Genomic DNA, 20,457 nt, shown 5'->3' with positions numbered 1-20,457 from the left:
ATGATTAACGATTTTTTATGGTCGGAATTGGATGGTATAGATCTGGACAACGGGTTTATTTTCAATAAGATGGCGCTACGTGCCACACAAGCAACGAAAAATTGATATTTAACGGGAAAAGTTTCCGGACCGTGCTATCTCTCGAAGAGGTGATCACAATTGGCCACCGAGATCTTGTGATTTAACACGTTGTGACTTTTTTCTTTGGGGCCATGTGGCAGAGAAAGTCTACGCCAATAGCCCATGGTCGATTCAAGACCTCAAAGATTGAATTCGTGAGGCTATCGAGGACGTAGCGCAGCCACTTTGCAATTCGGTTATAGAAAATTTCATGAAAAGGATATTGCCCTGTAAGCATGGTCGTGGTGTTCATTTACCTGATGTTATTTTCCACTATTAACGGCATACCTTCCTCTTTATAAAGAAATAAACATCCGAACATTTATATTAAAAATAGCATTTTTTTTTGAATATCAAAATAACACCTCTGTTTGGAAAACCCTATGTAAGTACAAATTATATACCACCTTGATCAAAAAGTTCCCAGGTAACACTCTAAGTTAACTAATTTGAGTTCAGGTTTTTTCTTCGTAAGTTGCCACATCTGTGATTAACAGCAAAATTTCAGCGCCATTGCTTGTCATTTCTAAAAGTTACGCCGCCTTGAGTAAATCTACATCTGCATGTGCTTTCGATTTTTAATAACTTTAAAAATGGGTTTGAACTACGATTTGTATTAAATTTCAAAAATATTTTAAAATATATATAATATATATTAGGGCGGGTCGATTTAAAAATCGCTCATTGCTCTGTGAAAATCGTATTCTAGGGATCAAAATAAGAAATTTTGCCGAAGGAACCATACCTCTAAAACGAATTCTGATGTCTCCCAATTTAAAAATATCACCATTTTTGGCCTTTACATGAAAAAATCAGCTAAATGGCTATGTTTTTTCTTTATTTTTATTTATTTATAATAATATTTATTATTTATTTATAATAATATCTATTTTTTCTCTTAAGAAATTTATTTAGTCAGAACATATATTATGTAAATGAAAAAATTAATGTAAGTGAATTATAGAAAAGAAACTAAAAAGTTCGACCCAAATTGGGGGACATCAGAATTCGTTTTAGAGGTATGGTTCCTTCGGCAAAGTTTCTTATTTTGATCCCTAGAATATGATTTTCACAGAGCAATGGGCGATTTTTTTGCCTCCCCACAAATCGACCCGGCCTACTGGACATGTTAGAGTCGGTTTGTGAGTTAAGATTTTTCATTCTATGTTTTAGGCACGTAGTTTTCAACAACAAATAATGTATTGAAAAGTAAAAGCAGTGAAAGGCTTCGCAAAATCTATTTAAAGTACAAATAGTCACTATCAGTCTTGTCATGATTTTCACATTTACCCGGAAATTTTTCACTTTCGAATATAAATTTCCTTATCCACAATACAAATTTCGGGCGAAAATATTAGCATTTCCACTATATTTTTTCTCTTAAGGGGACCCGGTGGTCTATAAATTTAAAAAAATCGATTCTTTGTGTTTTCGATATTTAGAAAGTATAGTATCTTAAGAATATACTGTGAAATTTTCCCAATATTATAACTTCTACAGACCATTAACTAGGTAAAGAGGAGTCCGCGCGCTCAAAAACGTGTTTTCTTTGTTAGGCCCGGGACATTTCAGCCCATGTGTTACATTATACCTACATGCAAGCGCTTCGAGTTGCTGGTCACGGAAATAGCCTTGGGTGCAAAGAGTTAACTCTCACAATGAAAAGAGTTTCAGAAAAATTCGTTGAAAACAAGGGACAAGTCGAAATTAAATTATGATTTGTTTTTTTACTTCCTTGCGTCTAAATGTCTTTATTTGTTTCTTTGAGACTTGAACTTAATTTTTTTTTATAAAAAAAACTGTGTTTTTCTTATTTATATATAATAATATATAATTTTATACAAACGATTTTCAAATCGATCTGAACATCGGCTAAGGTTATAACCGTCAGCTTGCGCTGTAAGGCTAATAAGTAGGTATGCAACTATATCTATAGATACCTATATTGAATTTGTAAATAAGACTTCCAAACATCTGCTAATTATTTGTTGCAATACATATGCTTTTATGTACGCATACATCGATATACATATTTACTTATATGCACATTCAATAGATAAAATTGGCTTCAGGAATTCAGCAGGTTTTCCTTGCATTTCATTTGGCTTAATTTTTATGTCTACCATTTATTTTATTTTAGTTTTTTTTATTTTTTTCTTTATTTTTTTGTTTGACGTGTCATAATTTATAACATTTTTTTTTTCTTAAATGCGATGCAGTTGTTGCAATGTTTAGCCGAAATAGTTGAACGATTGGTTGTAGCGAGCACAAAACGACAAACGGCAGGCTCAATTAATAATTATGCTGCTGAATGTGGCGAACGATTGAGCCAAATGAACGAAATGTCTGCGCTGCGAGTATTCGTGCACAAAACCCATAATTATCCTTCGATACCAAATCGAGAGACACACAATTTATTATTGCGAATTAATAAATTTCTTACACAATATATTGCATTGCCACTGTTACCACGAACGATTCTTTCTTATATGCGACTATGTAGTTAATGGGAGGGTGTGTGTGTGTGTGTGCATGGAAGTGTTTTAATGTTTTCACTTACCATGCCCGCTTTCTTGAATGTGCGCCACGTTTTTACGAGGTCTCCCATACAGGGTGATACAATTTTAGAAATATTTTTGAATTATTTGTTACTTTGATACTGACTGCAATTTCGCTTTAAATGTTAACTTGCAGTCACGAACCTGGCACGCTTTACACTTGTAATCTGTTGGAAAATATGGCAAACTTATTGCCGAAGTGAGTGTTACATATGGCGCCCGTACCACATGTTTCTCAGAATATACTTTTGCGCACATTTTCGCCTCCAAGGTTAAGTTAAAAAGTAAGAATGCCACATGTAGGAATCGGAAAGCCAGCACGTGTTGGTCGAGAGTCCAATATATGGGCAGAGAGTGACAGTTTTGTGTAGATTGTGGCTTGTGGCAACATTAGTTCATTCTTCTCGAAAACGTAGACAAGCAGAATTTAGGTAAAATAGTCATAAATATCGGCCTTTTCCTGGCTGCAAGTGCGAGGCTTGCTTTATTTATATATAATTGGCGCGTACACCCTTTTTGGGTGTTTGGCCGAGTTCCTCCTCCTATTTGTGGTGTGCGTCTAGATATTGTCCACAAATGAAGGGACCTACAGTTTCAAGCCGACTCCGAACGGCAGATATTTTTATGAGGAGCTTTTTCATCGCAGAAATACACTCGGAGGTTTGCCATTGCCTGCCGAGGGGCGACCGCTATTAAAAAAAACTTTTTCTTAATTTTTTGATCTTTCTCCGAGATTCGAACCGACGTTCACTCTCTGAATTCCGAATGGTAGTCACGCACCAACCCATTCGGCCACGGCGGCCGATGTTTGCTTTGCTGGTTGAAAATCATCAAATCAATCAAATATTTTCTGGAACAACAACTGATTTTGGACAAATTTCTCGCAATTCTACGGTGGGCGAACAGTGACCACGGGAAAATTTACTGTACCAGTTTTTTCCGGTAATAAAAGATGGTGCTTGCTCGCTGTATTATAATTTAAGTTCATCAATGCATTCTTGTCTCGTTAATCCACGTCAAAACTTGTGAAAAATAGTGGCATAAAATGTTCTGGATCGAATTCCATTTTTTGCTCAAATGAATTTTTTTCTAACGCTACTATTAATATGGTTCATTCATCCAAACGTTCTGATTGCGTTTATGATACAATATGTCAGATTTTCCAGTGGAAACATAAGGTGACGTCTAATAATACTAGAAGTGCTCGGGGCTAGAAATTTTAATAACATCCCTTGCATGGTTTTGGACGATCTTTGGTTTCTGCACCCTATACAGAATCGAACTTTTGCGCCTTAAGTCCATTACTCCAATTATCAGCTGCTTTGGTGATGTCAACTGAAAGCCTCGGAGCTGTACTTAGACCCACATAAATTTTCTTTTGTGGAATATCGTTAGAAAGCTATGCTGCAACGATACTCCAGAAGCAAACCAAACGAAAATCAGCCAAACCCTTCTTGCGATAGAGCTAGAAACCTTCAACTGGCTCTTCGAAAATTCGGTTGATGCGAAAATAGGAAGCCAGCCACATGCATGAAATCCTCCTCCATGCATAATTAAGATATTGTTTTGGTTTCAATAAATCGATAATATAACAAAACAAATTTTGCTGCATCAAGGTTATTTCATTTCTTAAAAATATGCTTGCATTTGGGCCAGCTTGTATTTGTACGTTTGAGCAGAAGTTCATATAATTTATTTATATATATAACATACATATGTATGCATGTATGTATAAATATCTTCTCCTTTTCACAGTGCTACATAAAAAGGAATTGTTGTAAAGAAATGTTGCACGTGTGCATGTTGTATGTGTGCATTTAGTATGCCTGGATATACTCGTAGCACAACGATTTCGCATAAATTTGTTGCAGCTTTGCAACTTTTCACGATAACATCTCTCCGCGTATTCCTCTTTTTCTTCTTCTTCTTATTATTATTTATATTTGAGTTATTTACCCGTTTGCTGGAGGAAAGAGTAATGGCACCAGTTCCACAGTGGCACGTTTGCTAGCATGGATGCCACAATGAAGGATGCCCACTTTGGTATGATCGCGTATTTCAAACGATTATTATTGTTGTTGTTCTATGCTGTCTACAACAACGATTAATGCCTGCCATCCTCAAGGTGGAAGATTAAGTTATAGGGTTTTAATATGCCTCGCCACCGCTTAGCCGCTTAGTCGCTGACTGCTATGAGTCACTGATAAGACTGGATTAGTCAGCACAAAATTGCGGTCTTGCTGGGCCATTTTGTAGTCACTTGACGTGGATTTGGTGGGAAAGGATAGTTTATTATAGCATATTGTCGATTTGAATGAGTTGCGAATAGTTAAATTAACTTGCACAAAAACACTTTTTTAAAAGGAAAACAAAAAACGTGTACACAGCTCCTTTAAGTGCTGGGAATAGAAATAATCGCTTGTTTTTTTTCCATAAGACTTTAGAAGTGATTGCAGTAATTAATTAGTGAAATTAATTGGTGGCCTACATTCTTATTATTATGAGGGGAATTAGCACTATGCACGGACAAATTTATTTAGCCCCTTTCACGGATTCAGTAAAACGTCCTCAACAAATGTTAGTAATTATCCTATTTTATTGAGTTTTATTTTCACCACCGGTAAAATATTTTTAAACGGCTTATAGAAGGTTTTTCAATAAGTTTTTCGGTTTGGTAAGAAAAACACAATTTTGTGGCTTGAAACACACTTTATTATTCAGTATAGTCTCCCTGAGCATCAAAGCACTTGCTCCAAAGAGATTCAAATTTATTCAAATATAAAAAACTCTTTAACGCAAGCATTTTTTAGGTCTAGAATGATCTAGGTATGGTGAATACGGTGGATGATCCAACAATCCGAACTTTAGTTAATGGATTTTAAACATATTCAAAATGCTCTTTTGAGATGTGAAAACGAATTGCAACCTGAGTCTTTTTGTTTGGGGTTTTCAGGAATTTTTCCTTCAGCTGATCTGAAAGGTTACAATAATATGTAGAATTTATAAGGTTGTCAAAAAAGTCTTGCGGTATTTTTATTGAATTTTCAATTGTTCATAAAATTGGTTATAATAGTGCGATTTAAGTCAAATATGCGCCGTTTTGTTCGATGACGAGTTCCCAACGAGATGCCAACTTCATAATGCCCCTCTTATAAAAGCTCGCTTCCCTATTGTCAAAAAACTCGGAGAGCCAATTTTCACAGGACTCTCTTGAGGACAACTTCCGACTACCAAGCTCGTTCGCCATGGACAGAAATAGGTGGTAATCACTTGGAGCGAGATCCGGACTATACGGTGGATGCAAAAGAACCTCCCATCCGAGCTCCCGGAGCTTCTGGCGCGTCACCAAAGATGTGTGTGGCCTGGCGTTGTCCTGATGGAAGACAATTCGGCCTCTGTTGATCAAAGATGGCCTCTTCTGCATGAGTGCTGCATTCAAGCGGTCCAGTTGTTGGCAGTACAGATCCGAATTGAGCGTTTGGACATAGGGGAGCAGCTCATAGTGGATGATTCCCTACCAATCCCACCAAACACACAGAAGAACCTTCCTGGCCGTCAATCCAGGCTTGGCCACCATCTGGGCAGCTTCACCGCTTTTCGACCACGACCGTTTGCGCTTCACGTTGTCGTAAGTGACCCACTTTTCATCGCCAGTCACCATCCGTTTCAAAAACGGGTCGATTTTGTTGCGATTCAGAAGCGATTCGCATGCATCCATCCATACGGGCAAAAATGTTTTTTTGCGTCAAGTCGTGTGGCACCCATACATCGAGCTTCTTTTTGAATCCAAGCTTCTTCAAATGGTTTATAACGGTTTGATGACTCATGCCCAGCTCTTGGCCGATGCTACGGCTGCTACTATGCCGGTCTCTTTCGATCAATTCAGCGATTTTATCGCAATTTTTGACGACAGGCCTTCCGGACCGTGGCGCATCTTCGATCACCTCTGCACCAGAATGAAAACGTTGAAACCATCGTTGTGCGGTGGAAATGGAAACTGTTTCGGGTCCATAAACTGCACAAATTTTATTGGCAGCATGAGATGCATTCTTTATCGCAGTAGTACTGTAAAATATGCCGTATTTTCTCTTTATTTTGCTCCATGTTTGCGACGCTATAACTCACGAACGACTAAAAGCAAACAACAATTAATCAAACACGTGTTAGCACGTGAAAAGAGCTTTCCAAAAAGCTCTAGCGTGAACCGATGCGACGAATACAACTAGAACTACACGCTTGCAAAGACAAGCTTGCGGAAATACCGCAAGACTTTTTTGACAACCTTATATTATTTTACCAGTTTTACCAAGCAAGCTTTCCTTCGCATCCCAAAAAAACTGATGGTAACACCTTCTTGGCCGATTGCTGGCTCTCTAGCCTATTATTTTGATTTACAATCATACTGATAGACCCAGGACTCATCCATAGCGATGATTCAACGCACAAAATTCTTTCGGAAACCATCTAAACGTTGCTGAGAAAATCGCATTCGAATGTGTTTTTTTTTTCATTGTTAGCGAATGCAGCTCCCATTTTGCGCACCCTCAGTCAAAATATTGCTTACATGAGATAATAATATATACAGTGTAATTAGACGATTCAAAATACAGTTAAAAATATCATTACATTGGATTTTGTGTCTTCTATATTTTAATAAGTTGCCACTTCGCCACTGCAAAAATTTGTTGGCACCCCAGTTGGATTAATGTGAAAAACTAAATATTGACCAATAATCTCTCAGCAGAGCAGAAAATACAATTTTGTATTTAAGAAATTCAAAAATTCTCACAACTAGGTCAATTCCACCTAACTCCCTAACTCATATTTCATAAGATTAAATATAATCTTAAAATGGAAAATTTTTCATCTGATTGGAATAGAAGTCCCACACCAGTGCTTAATTCAGGCTTTAATGCGTTTATCACTGCAAAGTGTTTTTACGATCCTAACGCACTGCCATATCCACAGGCATTTTGCTTCAGAATATATTTACACGTAAATATTTAGCTAGCACCAGCAACGTATGCTATACAGCCCAGTGTTGCCAGAACCAATCGCAGCAGCGTACTAAAGCGATGATCAAAAAAGTAATAGATTGCTGTACTCCGTAATAGGAGTCTAAGCTAAATTAAAAAAAAAAAACATTTTTCCAATAGCGGTTGCCCCTCGGCGGGCAATGGCAAACCGCCGAGTGTATTTCGGCCATGAAAAAGCTCCTCATAAAAAATATCTGCCGTTCGGAATCGACTTGAAACTGTAGGTCCCTCCATTTGTGGAACAACATCAAGACGCACACCACAAATAGGAAAAGGAGCTCGGCCAAACACCTAACAGAAGTCTAATTTTCGTTTAATAATGAATCTGCAAGACAAAATACGGATTCCTTCTTATACATACATGTAGATATTCTTTTATATTAAATTCTTGTTCATGGTCCATTGAAAAAATAATCCGCAATTATTTCACGTGAGAAAATGTTCAGAAACACTCACCTTTCCATACTGATGTATCAGAATTTAATTCACTAAAACGAAAACAAAACACTCACTATCATCACAGTGACAATTCTCGAACTGAATAAACTTCTAACAAAGCAGTAAAGCTCATTCAGAAAGGCAAAGTCAAATAAACGTCATAACACAGTCAGTAACACAGGATATCACTAATTAACATATATTCTTTCAACATTAGCGGGTTTAATATTTTAAGCCTTTATGGCCAATGCGCACGTTGCGAATTGCAACGTGTTGTATCGTGTTGTTATACATATTCAAAATTGACGATGTGCAGTAGCGGAGAAATTATTGTCAAAAGGGCGAATGAAACAAAAATATCTCCAGACATATGTCCTTTTAGTATACATCATGTTTACTTTTATGGCTGCTGCTCGCCCTCTCTCGTTAACAATGGGACTTACATAAGCAGCGATGGATAAAGAAGGTTTCCCAATACGTCTTTTATAAAACATTTTTTTCAAAATTTGGCTGAAATTGTAATTTAAAACATGAACAATTTTTTTCCTGTTTCCTCTTTGAATTGGAAATTGTAATAGATTTCATATGAAGTGTAATATCGTAATAAACTGAGAACAAATGTAATAGATCTATTACAATTGTAATAGACTGGCAACACTGATACAGCCTCGTGAGCTGAATAATTCTGAGTGGTCCCTGCGTAGGTCGTTTCCCCACGTTAGCTCGCTCTCAACCGAGTGTTCTGTTGCCACTCAGTGGTTGTGTAAGGGAATTCGGAATTTGCAAAATGTCTATTTTCCGTATTTACACATTTTTATGTTTTGATTTAAATTTAAAATCATTTAAAGATATGTCCTACTTCACAAGACTCGTGGGATGAGTGGATCTAGCTAGCACTATGTAGTCTACCGCATATTCTCGCGCCATAATCTGTACAACTCTTTCTATATAAGGATACAACTTTTCCCGCACAACCAATTGATTCTAATTTGCTTATAAATTGATTGATACCTTCAAAAATAGATGCTTTTTTTCTGGTTATTTTCGCACTTATTAAATAAATTTCTTCATAGAGTGATAGCAGAAAAGTTAGTGAGGCCATAACACTACTCGTTTCGAGCAAAATTTCGGCAAAGGTTTATGATTTTTGCCACTACACAATTCACCAACCCACCCACCCACCAGCACAGTAAAGCCAAAAGACGCTGAAATCACTTAAAAAACACAATACATTCAACCACAAGAACCGTCCCCAGCCAAAACTAACAAATGGTCAACCGGTGTGTACTGTTGATGGGCTGAGTAGCAAGAACAGAATGGCTCAGCAATTTCATCACCGCATTAACGCAGAAAAGGCGTGGCACACGGCGGCGACAACAACGACAACGGTGACGATGACGGTTTTGTGCGATACAAGTCGTCACTAACGCAATGTTTACAATATGTGGGTGATGCCACCCAACTGAATGGATTGGGACTTACTATTGGAGGAAGCGAGTTTTGGCTGCGTGTAACGGTTGTACAATAACAACAACACAAAAGCCATACCACTGTAAACAATTGCAAACAAAAACAACATTAATATTTTGTACTATGCGTGCCCCATGCCACTATCAGGCGGACGCGCCATATGGCTCAAGTTGATGACTACAATGTTGGCTGATGTTGCACGCAAAACTCAGCTGTCGCTTGTACTCGTGCTGGTGCAGTGGCTGTTGCTGTTCTTGCCTTTCTTGTTTTGATTGCTGTTGTGTTGTCAAGTTTTATTGCGTTGTCAGCAAAGCGATGCAATATCATCACTTTACCCGCCCCACGCACATGACAACAGTAATGAAAGGGGGAAAATAAAAGCGGGGGATAGGAAATCATAAAAAATATGCAGCCATTCTTTTCAACGAACCAAAGAAGGGTTTGTCACTGGAACACATATTTGATATGTTAATTTGAAATCGGTTAAGTTATGTGGACAATAAAAATGTCACTGAGATTTCTGGTTTGACAATTTGCTACGGTGCTGGTTTCTACTTTTGCAAAAATAAATATTTGCAAAGTACCGGGTGTGGCATGTGGGGATCTATAATACATTTCAAAAAGCATTGAAAGAGACTGTCCATCATATGGGAGTATGTATATATATAAAACTGCAAAATTTTTATCCTTACAAAGTAAAGATAATCGTGTTTCCTATTTCGGTAAAATAGTAATACCTCTGGATACAGTATTGAAAAGACATGTTAAGCATCGTAAAGGTCAACATTTGAAAGTTAACTTATAAAAACCTATATGTATGTATGGCAGCACAAAATTAATCACCCTATAGGAAGATATATAATTTTGGCAAATGACGTCGTATGGGACACTTTTAAACTAGAAAGTAATAGTAAAGTTCTTTAAAAACAAAATTGTATACTTAGTCTTACCATAAATTCTGTGACAAATTTTACAATGCATATGGCGAAAACAAATTCGCAGTAAAAACTTCAGTTAGTTTTTATTTTGTTCGTATGCCTTGTCTACTCAGAAATTATACTCAGTTTTATAGGAAATTTCGCTTGTTAACAATGGAGTGGCGAACTAAGGAAAATCGCATTGCAGTGATTGCAGTAAAAGTGTAAGTCAGACTTTCGAATTGCTGAAAAAGCTTAATATTTTCGATAATATTGGTTTACCGAACGATCAATCGTTCTCGTTCGACCAAACGTCTGAAGTGACAGACAAAAAAAGGAAGTGGTCGTCCTCGAGTAGTTCGAACCAGTGCAGCCATAAAAGCCGTTCAAGAAAGAATTCGCAGAAATTCCCTCAGAAAGCAGAAAATCATGTGCAGAAAATTGAATGCATTGATCAGATTCATGTCAAGACTAATTAGAGATGATAACCAAATGAACGCCTTCCGTCGCTCAACTGGTCATATTTTGATAAAGCGCTTGAAGAAAAGTAAACTCGAAAGATGAAGGCAGATTCTTCGATGGCACGCGGCCAACGGCCGTAAAAATATTCTTTTCACAGATGAGAAAATTTTCACTGTTGAACACATTTTTAATAAGCAAAACAACAAAATCTATGCTAAAACTGTTTTAGACGCAAAAAGTGTTGTTCCAAGGGTTCAGCGTGACCACCATTCGCTCCCGTGATGATTGGTGGGGAGTGTCTGGTGAAGACGTTAAATCTCTTCGTTTCTGCAAGGCAAAAGTGTACCAGGAGGATGTCTTAGAAAGCGTGGTGAAGCAGTTAAGCAGTACTCTCTTCAATGGAGAGCGTTAGTTCTTCCAGCAAGATTCCGCTCCAGCCCATAAGGCAAAAACCAATCAACCGTGGCTAAAAATAATAATCCTGGCTTCATAACTGCAGAATGTTGACCGTTTGGAAGCTCAGATCTGAATCTATTGGACTACAGTTTGTGGTCAGAATTGGAAAACATGACCTGTTGAAGACCTCACAGAAATTGGGAGAGTCTCAAACAATCTTTGGTTCGAGCAGCGACGTTAATAGCCATAGAAGAGAAATAGGTTGCGAAATGAAATAAAACAAAATAAATAAGAAATTTGCCTACTCTGTTATTCCATTTTCGCAAAATATTATGAAATATAGAGCACTTTACAAAAAAATCGTATCTGTACCAAATGAGTTGTGAGTGACTATATCTGTACAATTATTATTTGCGTTGAGTGAAAAAAAATTTGAAGTTTTTACCACTTTATCGTCACTAGTTTTCATGCGCCACTAGTTTTCATGCGCCACTCGGTTTGGTTATTTTTCGTATCGTAACTTCTCAACCATTTGAGTGCGTGTAATTTATTTTTTTGCTTAATTAGGATTAAAGCTAAAATGGAATGGAATTAAGCAATCTTAATCATCGCTCTATTTTAAATTCAAAGCGACATTAACCAATTTTTCACAATGATTTCTCAACAGTTTTGATGCAGCTGCTGGAAATTACTCCTGTTTGCTCCACGTTCGAATTTTGCGGCGCGCCAAAAAAGTCAGCACCGTTTAATTCAATTAATTACTGTCGTATTGTGGTTCATGTACTCGATAATTACTTCCAATTATGTGTAATTGCATAGCTACAGTTGGCGCAGTGGAGCCGCCGCGCTTTGTGCAAGCATGAGCGACGCGTGTTAGTCGCTTAGCGTACTTAAACTAAAGCCAACATAAAATAGAGTTTAAAGCTCGAAAAAAGCTGCATTTGTTCGCAATAAGAGCTCGAATAGATAATTACATAACATGCCGTAAAATTAATAAATTACAAAGCACGGATAAAAAAAGGATAAAAAGGCAAAAATGATGCGGTATTATCCAACGCTTAAACGCTCAAACTGAGTAACAAAGCAGTGCCACGCTTAATCCAATAGTCCGAGTTTTCAATGCCCGACTTCAAGTCTACCGCTATGATGAAGGAGCCGGCACGCTGTGGATAATAATACGCTGGGCATTGGTACATGCCACGAGTCTTCTTCTTTAGATTGTCCACCGGCTTGAAATGTATCACAGGCATAGGGCAAATCAATTCCATGGGCTGAGGATCTTGCAAGCATTGCATTTTACGCAACCAACCGGCCCCCTCCAAAAATAAACTACGCACATAAACGCCGCCACCTTCACGGGTAATACGCGCTGCAGCCGCATCCTCTTCGATGAAAACAAAAAACTCCCATGACAATTCGTCGATGGGTGTGCGGCTGGCACGTGCCGATGTCTGTAGCACTGCTGTGAGAAAACCGGTGGGAAAAGTGTATGCGGCCAACCAGAAGAGCTGTGGTTGTTTCAAAGTTTTGGCCCATTGAGCGAAATGCTCTATGCGTAGAATGAGATCACGCGACCAAGCAGCTAGTGGTTTCAGTGAAGGATAGGCTGGAAGTATTGGTAAAAATGATGATTCGAAGAGTTCTAAGGAGAGTAGGGAAGGTAGATACTTACCTTTGAGCCATGCTCCGGGCACGCGACCTTCATAAACTGATTGATAAATTTCCTCCAACTCGGTACTCATCACCACAAGTCCTTTTATGCCACGCTGTAAATCACGCATATGTACTTTCATTCTGCTTAGTAAATAATTGTAGCGTTCAATCTCCTGCAGCAGTACCACTTCGAGAGGCGAACGATTGATACCGATCAGTTTGGCGGTCTGCTCATAATTGATTTCGTCTGGCGTTTTTGCGTATATGTCCTTAGCTAAACGCAAGACTTTAGTCTCCATACTCTCACCCACCGAAGTAGTGGTTTGCACCTGCATTGACATGAGCGTCTCGAAGAGCAGACGAGTTTCGCCTATCAGTGAGGCAATATCGGCATTGGGATGTTGGCCGAACGCTTCTGGTTTGTCGAAATTGGGGAATTGTTGAATTTGATCTATGTAGGATTGGAGATCCCCATCGCTAGGTATGAAGTAATTAATCAGTGAAGACAAGCTGTAAATATTAAACTCGTTAAGCTATTGCTCAAAGGTAGTAGTAAATCTTCACACTTGCCGAAATTTATTTGTAGTCAAAGCATTATCGCTGTAAAATTGATTTATATAAGTTGTTAGTAAGCGTCGATCCCAATCGTCGGTCACGTGTCCACCATAATTGATACCGGCAATAAGATATTTGAGTGCACCCCAAGGCGTCTCTTCATACTCGTTTAAATACAAAGCTAGCAAGATGTCTGAGACCTCAAAATCAGAATCATTGAAGCTGTAGATGACATTCCAACCGAGTTGCAAAAATTTCTTGCGTTCCAGCAAGACCGTGTGGAAGAAGCATAGTGCAAACAATAGTTTCTTGTACTTGCCCGTTTCGTCAATCGTTTCGAAATTCTGTTCGTTAATATTATTATATAGACGTCGCATATTGGCCTTTATACCACGTGGTGGTTCTGTGGTCATTTTAATGCTCGATTGGAGTATGGAAATCGGAAATTCAGGATTCGGACTCGAACTCAACCATAAACGAAAACGTTTATGCAACTTCATTGTTTGCATTGTTGCAATAATTTTGTCTAAATTTGGCATCCAACTCAACGAAAGATGACAATTGGCTAGAAATACCCAATTACCATCGCGTACACCATCCATGATCATTTTCGTAGCAACCGGCGCTTGACCTTGACCCAAACTGAGTGAGAACATGCGTGAGGACATTTTACATTGTTCAGCCAACGTGATGAGTGATTGTGTTGGATCCACACCGGGCGAAAGCACGAAGATGAGTGGTGTTTGCGATAAGGACTCGTCAAAGGCGGCCTTCAAATCCAATACGGGTGGTTCAACAAAACGTGGGCCAAGTGTATTGATAATGAATTGAGTGAGACAGAACGAGATGCGATCGGGACGTAAACACCGAACTATACATATTTTCTCGAAATCTGTCAATTTGTCATTCCACTCACCGATAAGGTCCTCGGTCTCCGGCATTGTAGTGGCATACCACGCTGTTAAATGTAGATTAATCGAAACGAAGAGGAAATTCACCTAAGTACTTACTTTGCCACGCTTTTGCGTTCTCCTCAAAGGAGTCGACTATGCCATGGAATCCTGGCACTTTGTCTAGTTCCGTTATGTTATCCCAAGCTTGTTCGCTAATCCACACTACACAAGAAAAATATGACGTACACTGCGCGTATAGCAACGAGCAAAGTTTTCAATATTTCTACCCACCTGGACTTGGATTTGGCGCCTGATTCTGCTTGTCCAGTACAATGCCACCCTTTAGAATGAAATCATACTCTTCTACTACCAGCTTTCCAGCAATTTCTAGAATTTTGGCTGTCATGTGTATGGAGAAGAGCAGTTTGTGCATTTCGAACAGACCTCGGCATGTGTTCTTGTACACCGAATATGTGTGATAATCGTTGATGTTCTGTATACGCTCAAAGACGATCTGATGCTTCGGGCTACGCTCAATAGATTGCATGAAGAGTAAAACGTAAGCAGCGAGTGAAAATTCGTACATCGGGTCGATTTTCGACATATCCATGAGCACAAAGAAGAGTATGGCTGCTCGTTCGGCAGCTGGTTGGTATTCTTGGCGTGCAGAGTCGATCTCGATCTCCGTGACTTCGGCAGTGGCCAAGGATTCCTTCACTAAAACTGAAGTCTGGCGCGACTTTTGTAATGTAGCGAAAAGTTCGTCGTCCTCGAGCAGTGAGCCACGACTTTCATTCAACAATCGCAAGATCTCGTTGTCCAAGTCGATGAGTGTGCGTTTATTGCGCGCGATCGTCAACACTAACTCATCTTTTTGCTCCTCGAGTGCTGGTTTTTCCTTGCGCACAATTATGCCCAAAAGTTGCGCTTGCAAGCCATCTTGTTTTACAGCGAAATTAACTATTGTCGTCTTGGATGAAATTTCCGGAGGATAGTGTGGGTTTGTTATTTTTGTAGTTATGTACAGCTTAAAGTTATCATTGTAGGATATATATTTGTCATTGAACTTAATCAGCTTCTGGCCTCCTTGCATAGTGTAGCTTTTACGTAAAATGGGATTTATAGCTTGATCCAAGGCTTCGCCAACATTTTGCAATAGTACCGGGTTACCAGCTGACATTGCACGTTCCAGTGAACGGAGGTAATCAATTTGGGAAAAATCAATCACTTTTAAATCGTTATTTGCCTCGTAATTTTTGATCCAAGTATTCGCTTGTGATTGTGGATCTATAATTAGTGGCCATCGTTGTCCGCGCATTACAATAACACCATTTTCAGTGCTGAAGTCATCGGCGGGTAGACCCTGTATATTCCATTCGCGGATAGTTACAGCATCGCTGAGGAAAAGTGTTATTTTCATATCGTCCGTGGCAGGAATTTGATTCGACGTAATTAATGCTACCCATTGCTCAATGAGAATCTCACGATACTTGGTGTCGAATGGACCGAGGTAAGATGTGAATGCAGTAGCTAGTAGACAATCGCCGGGTAACTTTTCGAATGATAGATCCAACGAGGCCACAGTCTCAATCCAACGCTCTCGTTCTCCAGACAGAGATTCCACTAGAATGATGGCGCGCTCAAGTTGTTTTCTAAAATAGAAATAATTAAGAAAGTTGAGCGAGACGTTGGTGGCAAATGATAGGTCGGTAAAATATTAGTCGGAAATGGTTGTATCGATGGATATCTAAGCTGAAGTTCACTGAAAAATGAAGAATATCTTTCACTCTGAATTGGTCTGTTTTAAAGTAGGACCTCTCGAATCAAAACTGCAATATTTGTTATCATTTTTGGAAGTATTTTATTTCACAAAGTTACGTGTCTTGAGATGCTCCCATAAATGGAGATGCCTACTTTTTTTTCATTTGAGTGTCAAGTAACGTTCATACTTTGAAAAAGCTTTTTTGACATTTAATATTTCATGCCCATAATGGACATGGATATCGAAACTGGAACAAAGTCGGTTGTAGTTACGCATAAACCCATATGGTTAAGTTGTCCAAAAGTGGTAAGATCTGTAGCAATCTTACTGCTTAATATGTAGCCTCATGCCTATTTCTGTCTTACATCTTTGATGGTAAAAAGGGCAACGTAACACCTTCAAGGCCATTGTTGACTAGTTACATAAAGAAGTCTTTGGTGTAACTAGAAATCATACCGACTTGGTAGAGCACACCTAAGGAAGATTTCCTTCGACTTTCGATGGGTTGGTATAGAAAAAACCGTGCGAAAATTGTACTAAGCTAACACTAGTTCTAGTAAGGTAGAAAATTATTGATAATCTTGAATGGAGCGTGACACTTTCGTTAAGTAAACATTTGGGTCGACTATGACTAGACTAAGATATAAATACCCTTATTTATACTTGAAAAATATCTCTGAAAATTTATGTTTAAGCCATCACCTTTCTCTGAGTCGAAAAGTATTTCATTTTAAGGTATATCAGATGGTGAACTGCTTTCTAAAAACGTGCTCTCGTAGAAGTACCATGAATTCTTTCCAGGGCTCGAATATGCTAGCACAGAAAAACGTTATGTAACCTCGCACTAATCTAGAAATCGCATTGGTTTTTCCTTAATAATATTTACGAGTTTGGGAGAGAGGAAGCAGATGTCATCGGCGAAGCACTGGCGCTTAAGATGGACTTCAAAGATTACTTTGAGAAGGTCGATGTTGCGCGAGACGGCGAGACATCACATGAGAGGGCGCAAAAACAACATTCCAGAACTGTGGACGATGGAAGAGTCTTGCCGAGGCCCTATGCTTCCGAGCGGAGTGAATAAGGATATGAAAAAAAAATTAGCAAATTGTTTTTAGCGACGTAAAATAAATTATACAAGAAAAGCTTCTTCCCTTAATCGTGGTCACACAATAGAGGTGAAAATGGAAACAATTTAAGTTCATCTCCTCAATTGAACTCTTAAGTCTGCTCTTGATCTGTGTTAGTGTGGTGTGAATGTAGTAAATGAAGAGTGAAGTATATATATAACTTTCTCTAAAACTACCTCAATTTCTCTTCTTTCAACCGCAGTTCGTTTAGCAGCTCTGTCTTTTCATTCAATTGTCGATACAGTTCCGCAATCGCGGCATTAAGTTCTTCTAACTTCTTCATAGCAGCCGCCAACATCGCTTGCTTCTCGGCCAGCGATCGCATAGCATTGTCCAACTTCTCCTGCTTCGGCGCCACAATGCGATATACTTTGGCGTAATTCTCAATAGCCATAATCCACTGCATAAGTGACTTGCAGGCCACCGATACTATTGCGACCTTATCGGGTTCCAGCTCTGGATTTTTCGTATATAATCCAATGCGCTTTAGAGTTTTGTCGGTGACATGATCGCGCTCGAAGTTTTTCAAGTCATTCAAAAAATTTACATCACCGAGCACCCTTTTTGCATTTTCCCAAGTTGGCTCTTTTCCCAGTAGTATCAGTACTGCCTCCATGACTTTCTCGATTTTCATTGGTGGCCGCCCGTAAGACTTGACTTCAGCCACATCTTTCTTGCTTAACGCATCCAATGCTTTGATAGCCGCATCGATCATCGGCATAACAACATCCAAGTCAGCTTGTGCCGTTGCGGCCAAATCTAAGCAAACCACCTCTTCTTGTCGGATAATTATTGCCTCTGCGTCGACTTTTTCCTTTTGTTCTGTGGCCTCTGCCTTTTGGATCTCAATGATTGCAATGAACTCTTCACATTCTTTGGCTAAGATTTTCACTTGTTCTGAGCTGATTTTAAGTTCTTCGGTCATTACTGAAACTTTGTCTTGTGTCTCTTGAATTTTTGAGAGTCCATTTCTTAATTTATTGGCGCTGGAAGATACTTCGAAACGCTTATTTTCGAGTAACAATTTGAATCCGCTAACCAACTCTAAATAATTTGGTGATGTAACGTAATTGTGTCGCTTCACTTCAGCTAACATCTGAATTGATATCTCGGCGACGCTCGAGTGAATAACCGAGAAAACATAAGCAACGGCCTTCTGTAACTTATCTTCTGTCGTAATAATTAAGCTCTCTCTGTTGTTGTCATCCTCTTTTCCGGGAACTGGCACATTTATTTGAAAGCCCATTAGAAACTTTTGCGCTACCTCCAACAGGGCTTCCTGCGGCCAAAGACGAAACCAATCCGGTGAAGTGTTGTTGATCAAGGCCGGATACTGTCGTATATAGCTACGGAAGTCTTCACCAATCGGACTCATCGCTAATACAATGTGCATATTTTCGCGCACATTTTGCATAAAGAAATTATACAGTGATTCTGTGGTAAACTGAATGCCTGCCTTTTTGGCTGGTCGCTCCAGTTCAGTTTTCAACTCTTCGAATTCGTCCGCCTTAAAAAGATTCGCCTCTCCAGTGCTCAACATGTTGTTAAGTATTTCAAGGAATGTGCTCTCCGCCACTTGCTCATTACTGAAAATGAAGACAGTGCCACGTTGTTTAATGCCAGTGACTTTGTAAAGATTTTTCAGATCCTCTTTGAATTCGTTGGTTTTGTATTTTTTTGTTACTTCAATTGAAAATGTACCGAATTCACAAATGAAAGCGGCCAAACGAACAAGTGATTGCCGTCCCGAACCGCCGATACCTATATTTAGCAAGTGGCCACGAGGTTGTGAGATGACACGTACAGCACGCGTTACATGTTCAATTGCCTCCTTGAAGAATACTAAATTCATGCGTGCCATGCCCGGGAAATCATTATATTCCTCCATCTGGCGATTGATATACTTTCGAAGGTCGTCAAAATTCAGATCTTCATAATAACCTTGATTGCTCATAAAATCACCAAATATAGGTACGATTTTGTTGGGACACAAACTGTGAAAGGTGATTTCCATATATTTGCCTAATACGGTATTCACCTCATTCATGAACCAGCCCTGATCTAAATCGTCGATCAAGCGATCGCTAAACACACGGAAGGCTTCATGCACCCACAAACGTAAAAAGCTCGCACGTTTCGTCTGCGCCTCATGATGCCCGCGCAGTAGTCCTTGGAATATTTTCGATATGTCGCGCAAATTAAACAAATAATGCGATTTGGCTGGTGTGGGCAGCATACGAGCAACCACAGCGTTATATAAATCAATAGTGCTAGAGGTGGTTTTCAAAGCGATCTCTCGTATATCATTGGCAAATGGTATCAATTTCTGTTGAAGCATGCTGCCGAAAATACGCATAATGGTTGCTTCGGTGGGGAACGTCATATTGATGACGACGAAGCGGCTTTGTGTGCGTGGCGATATCACTTGGCGACCACCACCGGGAGGTCCCATAGCAGCCATGAGCAACGTATTCTGCACATAGATTTTCTGTTGATTGCGACGATTAAACCAGTACTTATAATCTATCCACTGTCGGATAAGTTCGAGAGGAGGCTGCGATCCGTAAGTATCCTTGGCAGGCATATTGAAGTCATCCATGAAGCAAATCATACGTTTGCCGCCAATTGGGACGTAAAAGGTTTTGGTACGTTTCTCGGTGCGATTCTCTATGGATTCTTGTAACCCGGCGGCTGTTGTCTATGATCGGTAAAAGGAAAGAGATTAGCAGAAATTTTGTGAGGCGAGCTAACTTTAGCTGTGTCAATAGTACTGAATTACCTGCGCGGATATATTGATCGAAAGCACAGTATACTTTGTTTTATCGCAGGACTCCATTACGCTGACTGCAGTGGAGGTCTTACCGGTGCCCACATTACCAACCAACATGACCGGATGCTCTTCTTGCAGTAGTTTGGATACAAGATATTCATAGCGCACAGTGTCCACGGTGGGGACAATAATTTTATAAAATGGAACACTGTAATAGGGAAAAATGGAAAGAATTTGAAGCAGTCTTGCTAGCTTTAACGTTAAATTGTAAAAATTAAATAAAAAGCGTATATTTTGCTG

General features: G+C 39.1%; 1 protein-coding gene across 1 annotated transcript in view; it reads right to left on the bottom strand.

Moving 5' to 3' along the window:
- Nucleotides 1-12,309: 12,309 nt before the first annotated feature.
- Nucleotides 12,310-20,457, bottom strand: part of LOC129237243 (dynein axonemal heavy chain 2) — a 31,819-nt gene continuing 23,671 nt past the window's right edge. The window contains exons 10-16 of the mRNA XM_054871836.1: nt 20,167-20,365; nt 17,564-20,085; nt 14,790-16,150; nt 14,616-14,720; nt 13,621-14,563; nt 13,070-13,560; nt 12,310-13,003 (exon numbers count right to left, since the gene is read on the bottom strand). Of these exons, the coding sequence (XP_054727811.1) occupies nt 12,456-13,003; nt 13,070-13,560; nt 13,621-14,563; nt 14,616-14,720; nt 14,790-16,150; nt 17,564-20,085; nt 20,167-20,365 (6,169 nt within the window). The 3' untranslated portion in view covers nt 12,310-12,455. The remainder of the gene's footprint in view (nt 13,004-13,069; nt 13,561-13,620; nt 14,564-14,615; nt 14,721-14,789; nt 16,151-17,563; nt 20,086-20,166; nt 20,366-20,457) is intronic.

Source organism: Anastrepha obliqua, chromosome 2, assembly GCF_027943255.1.
Source record: "Anastrepha obliqua isolate idAnaObli1 chromosome 2, idAnaObli1_1.0, whole genome shotgun sequence".
NCBI classification, from domain to species: domain Eukaryota; kingdom Metazoa; phylum Arthropoda; class Insecta; order Diptera; family Tephritidae; genus Anastrepha; species Anastrepha obliqua.
This window is presented reverse-complemented; position numbering and strand designations above follow the sequence as displayed.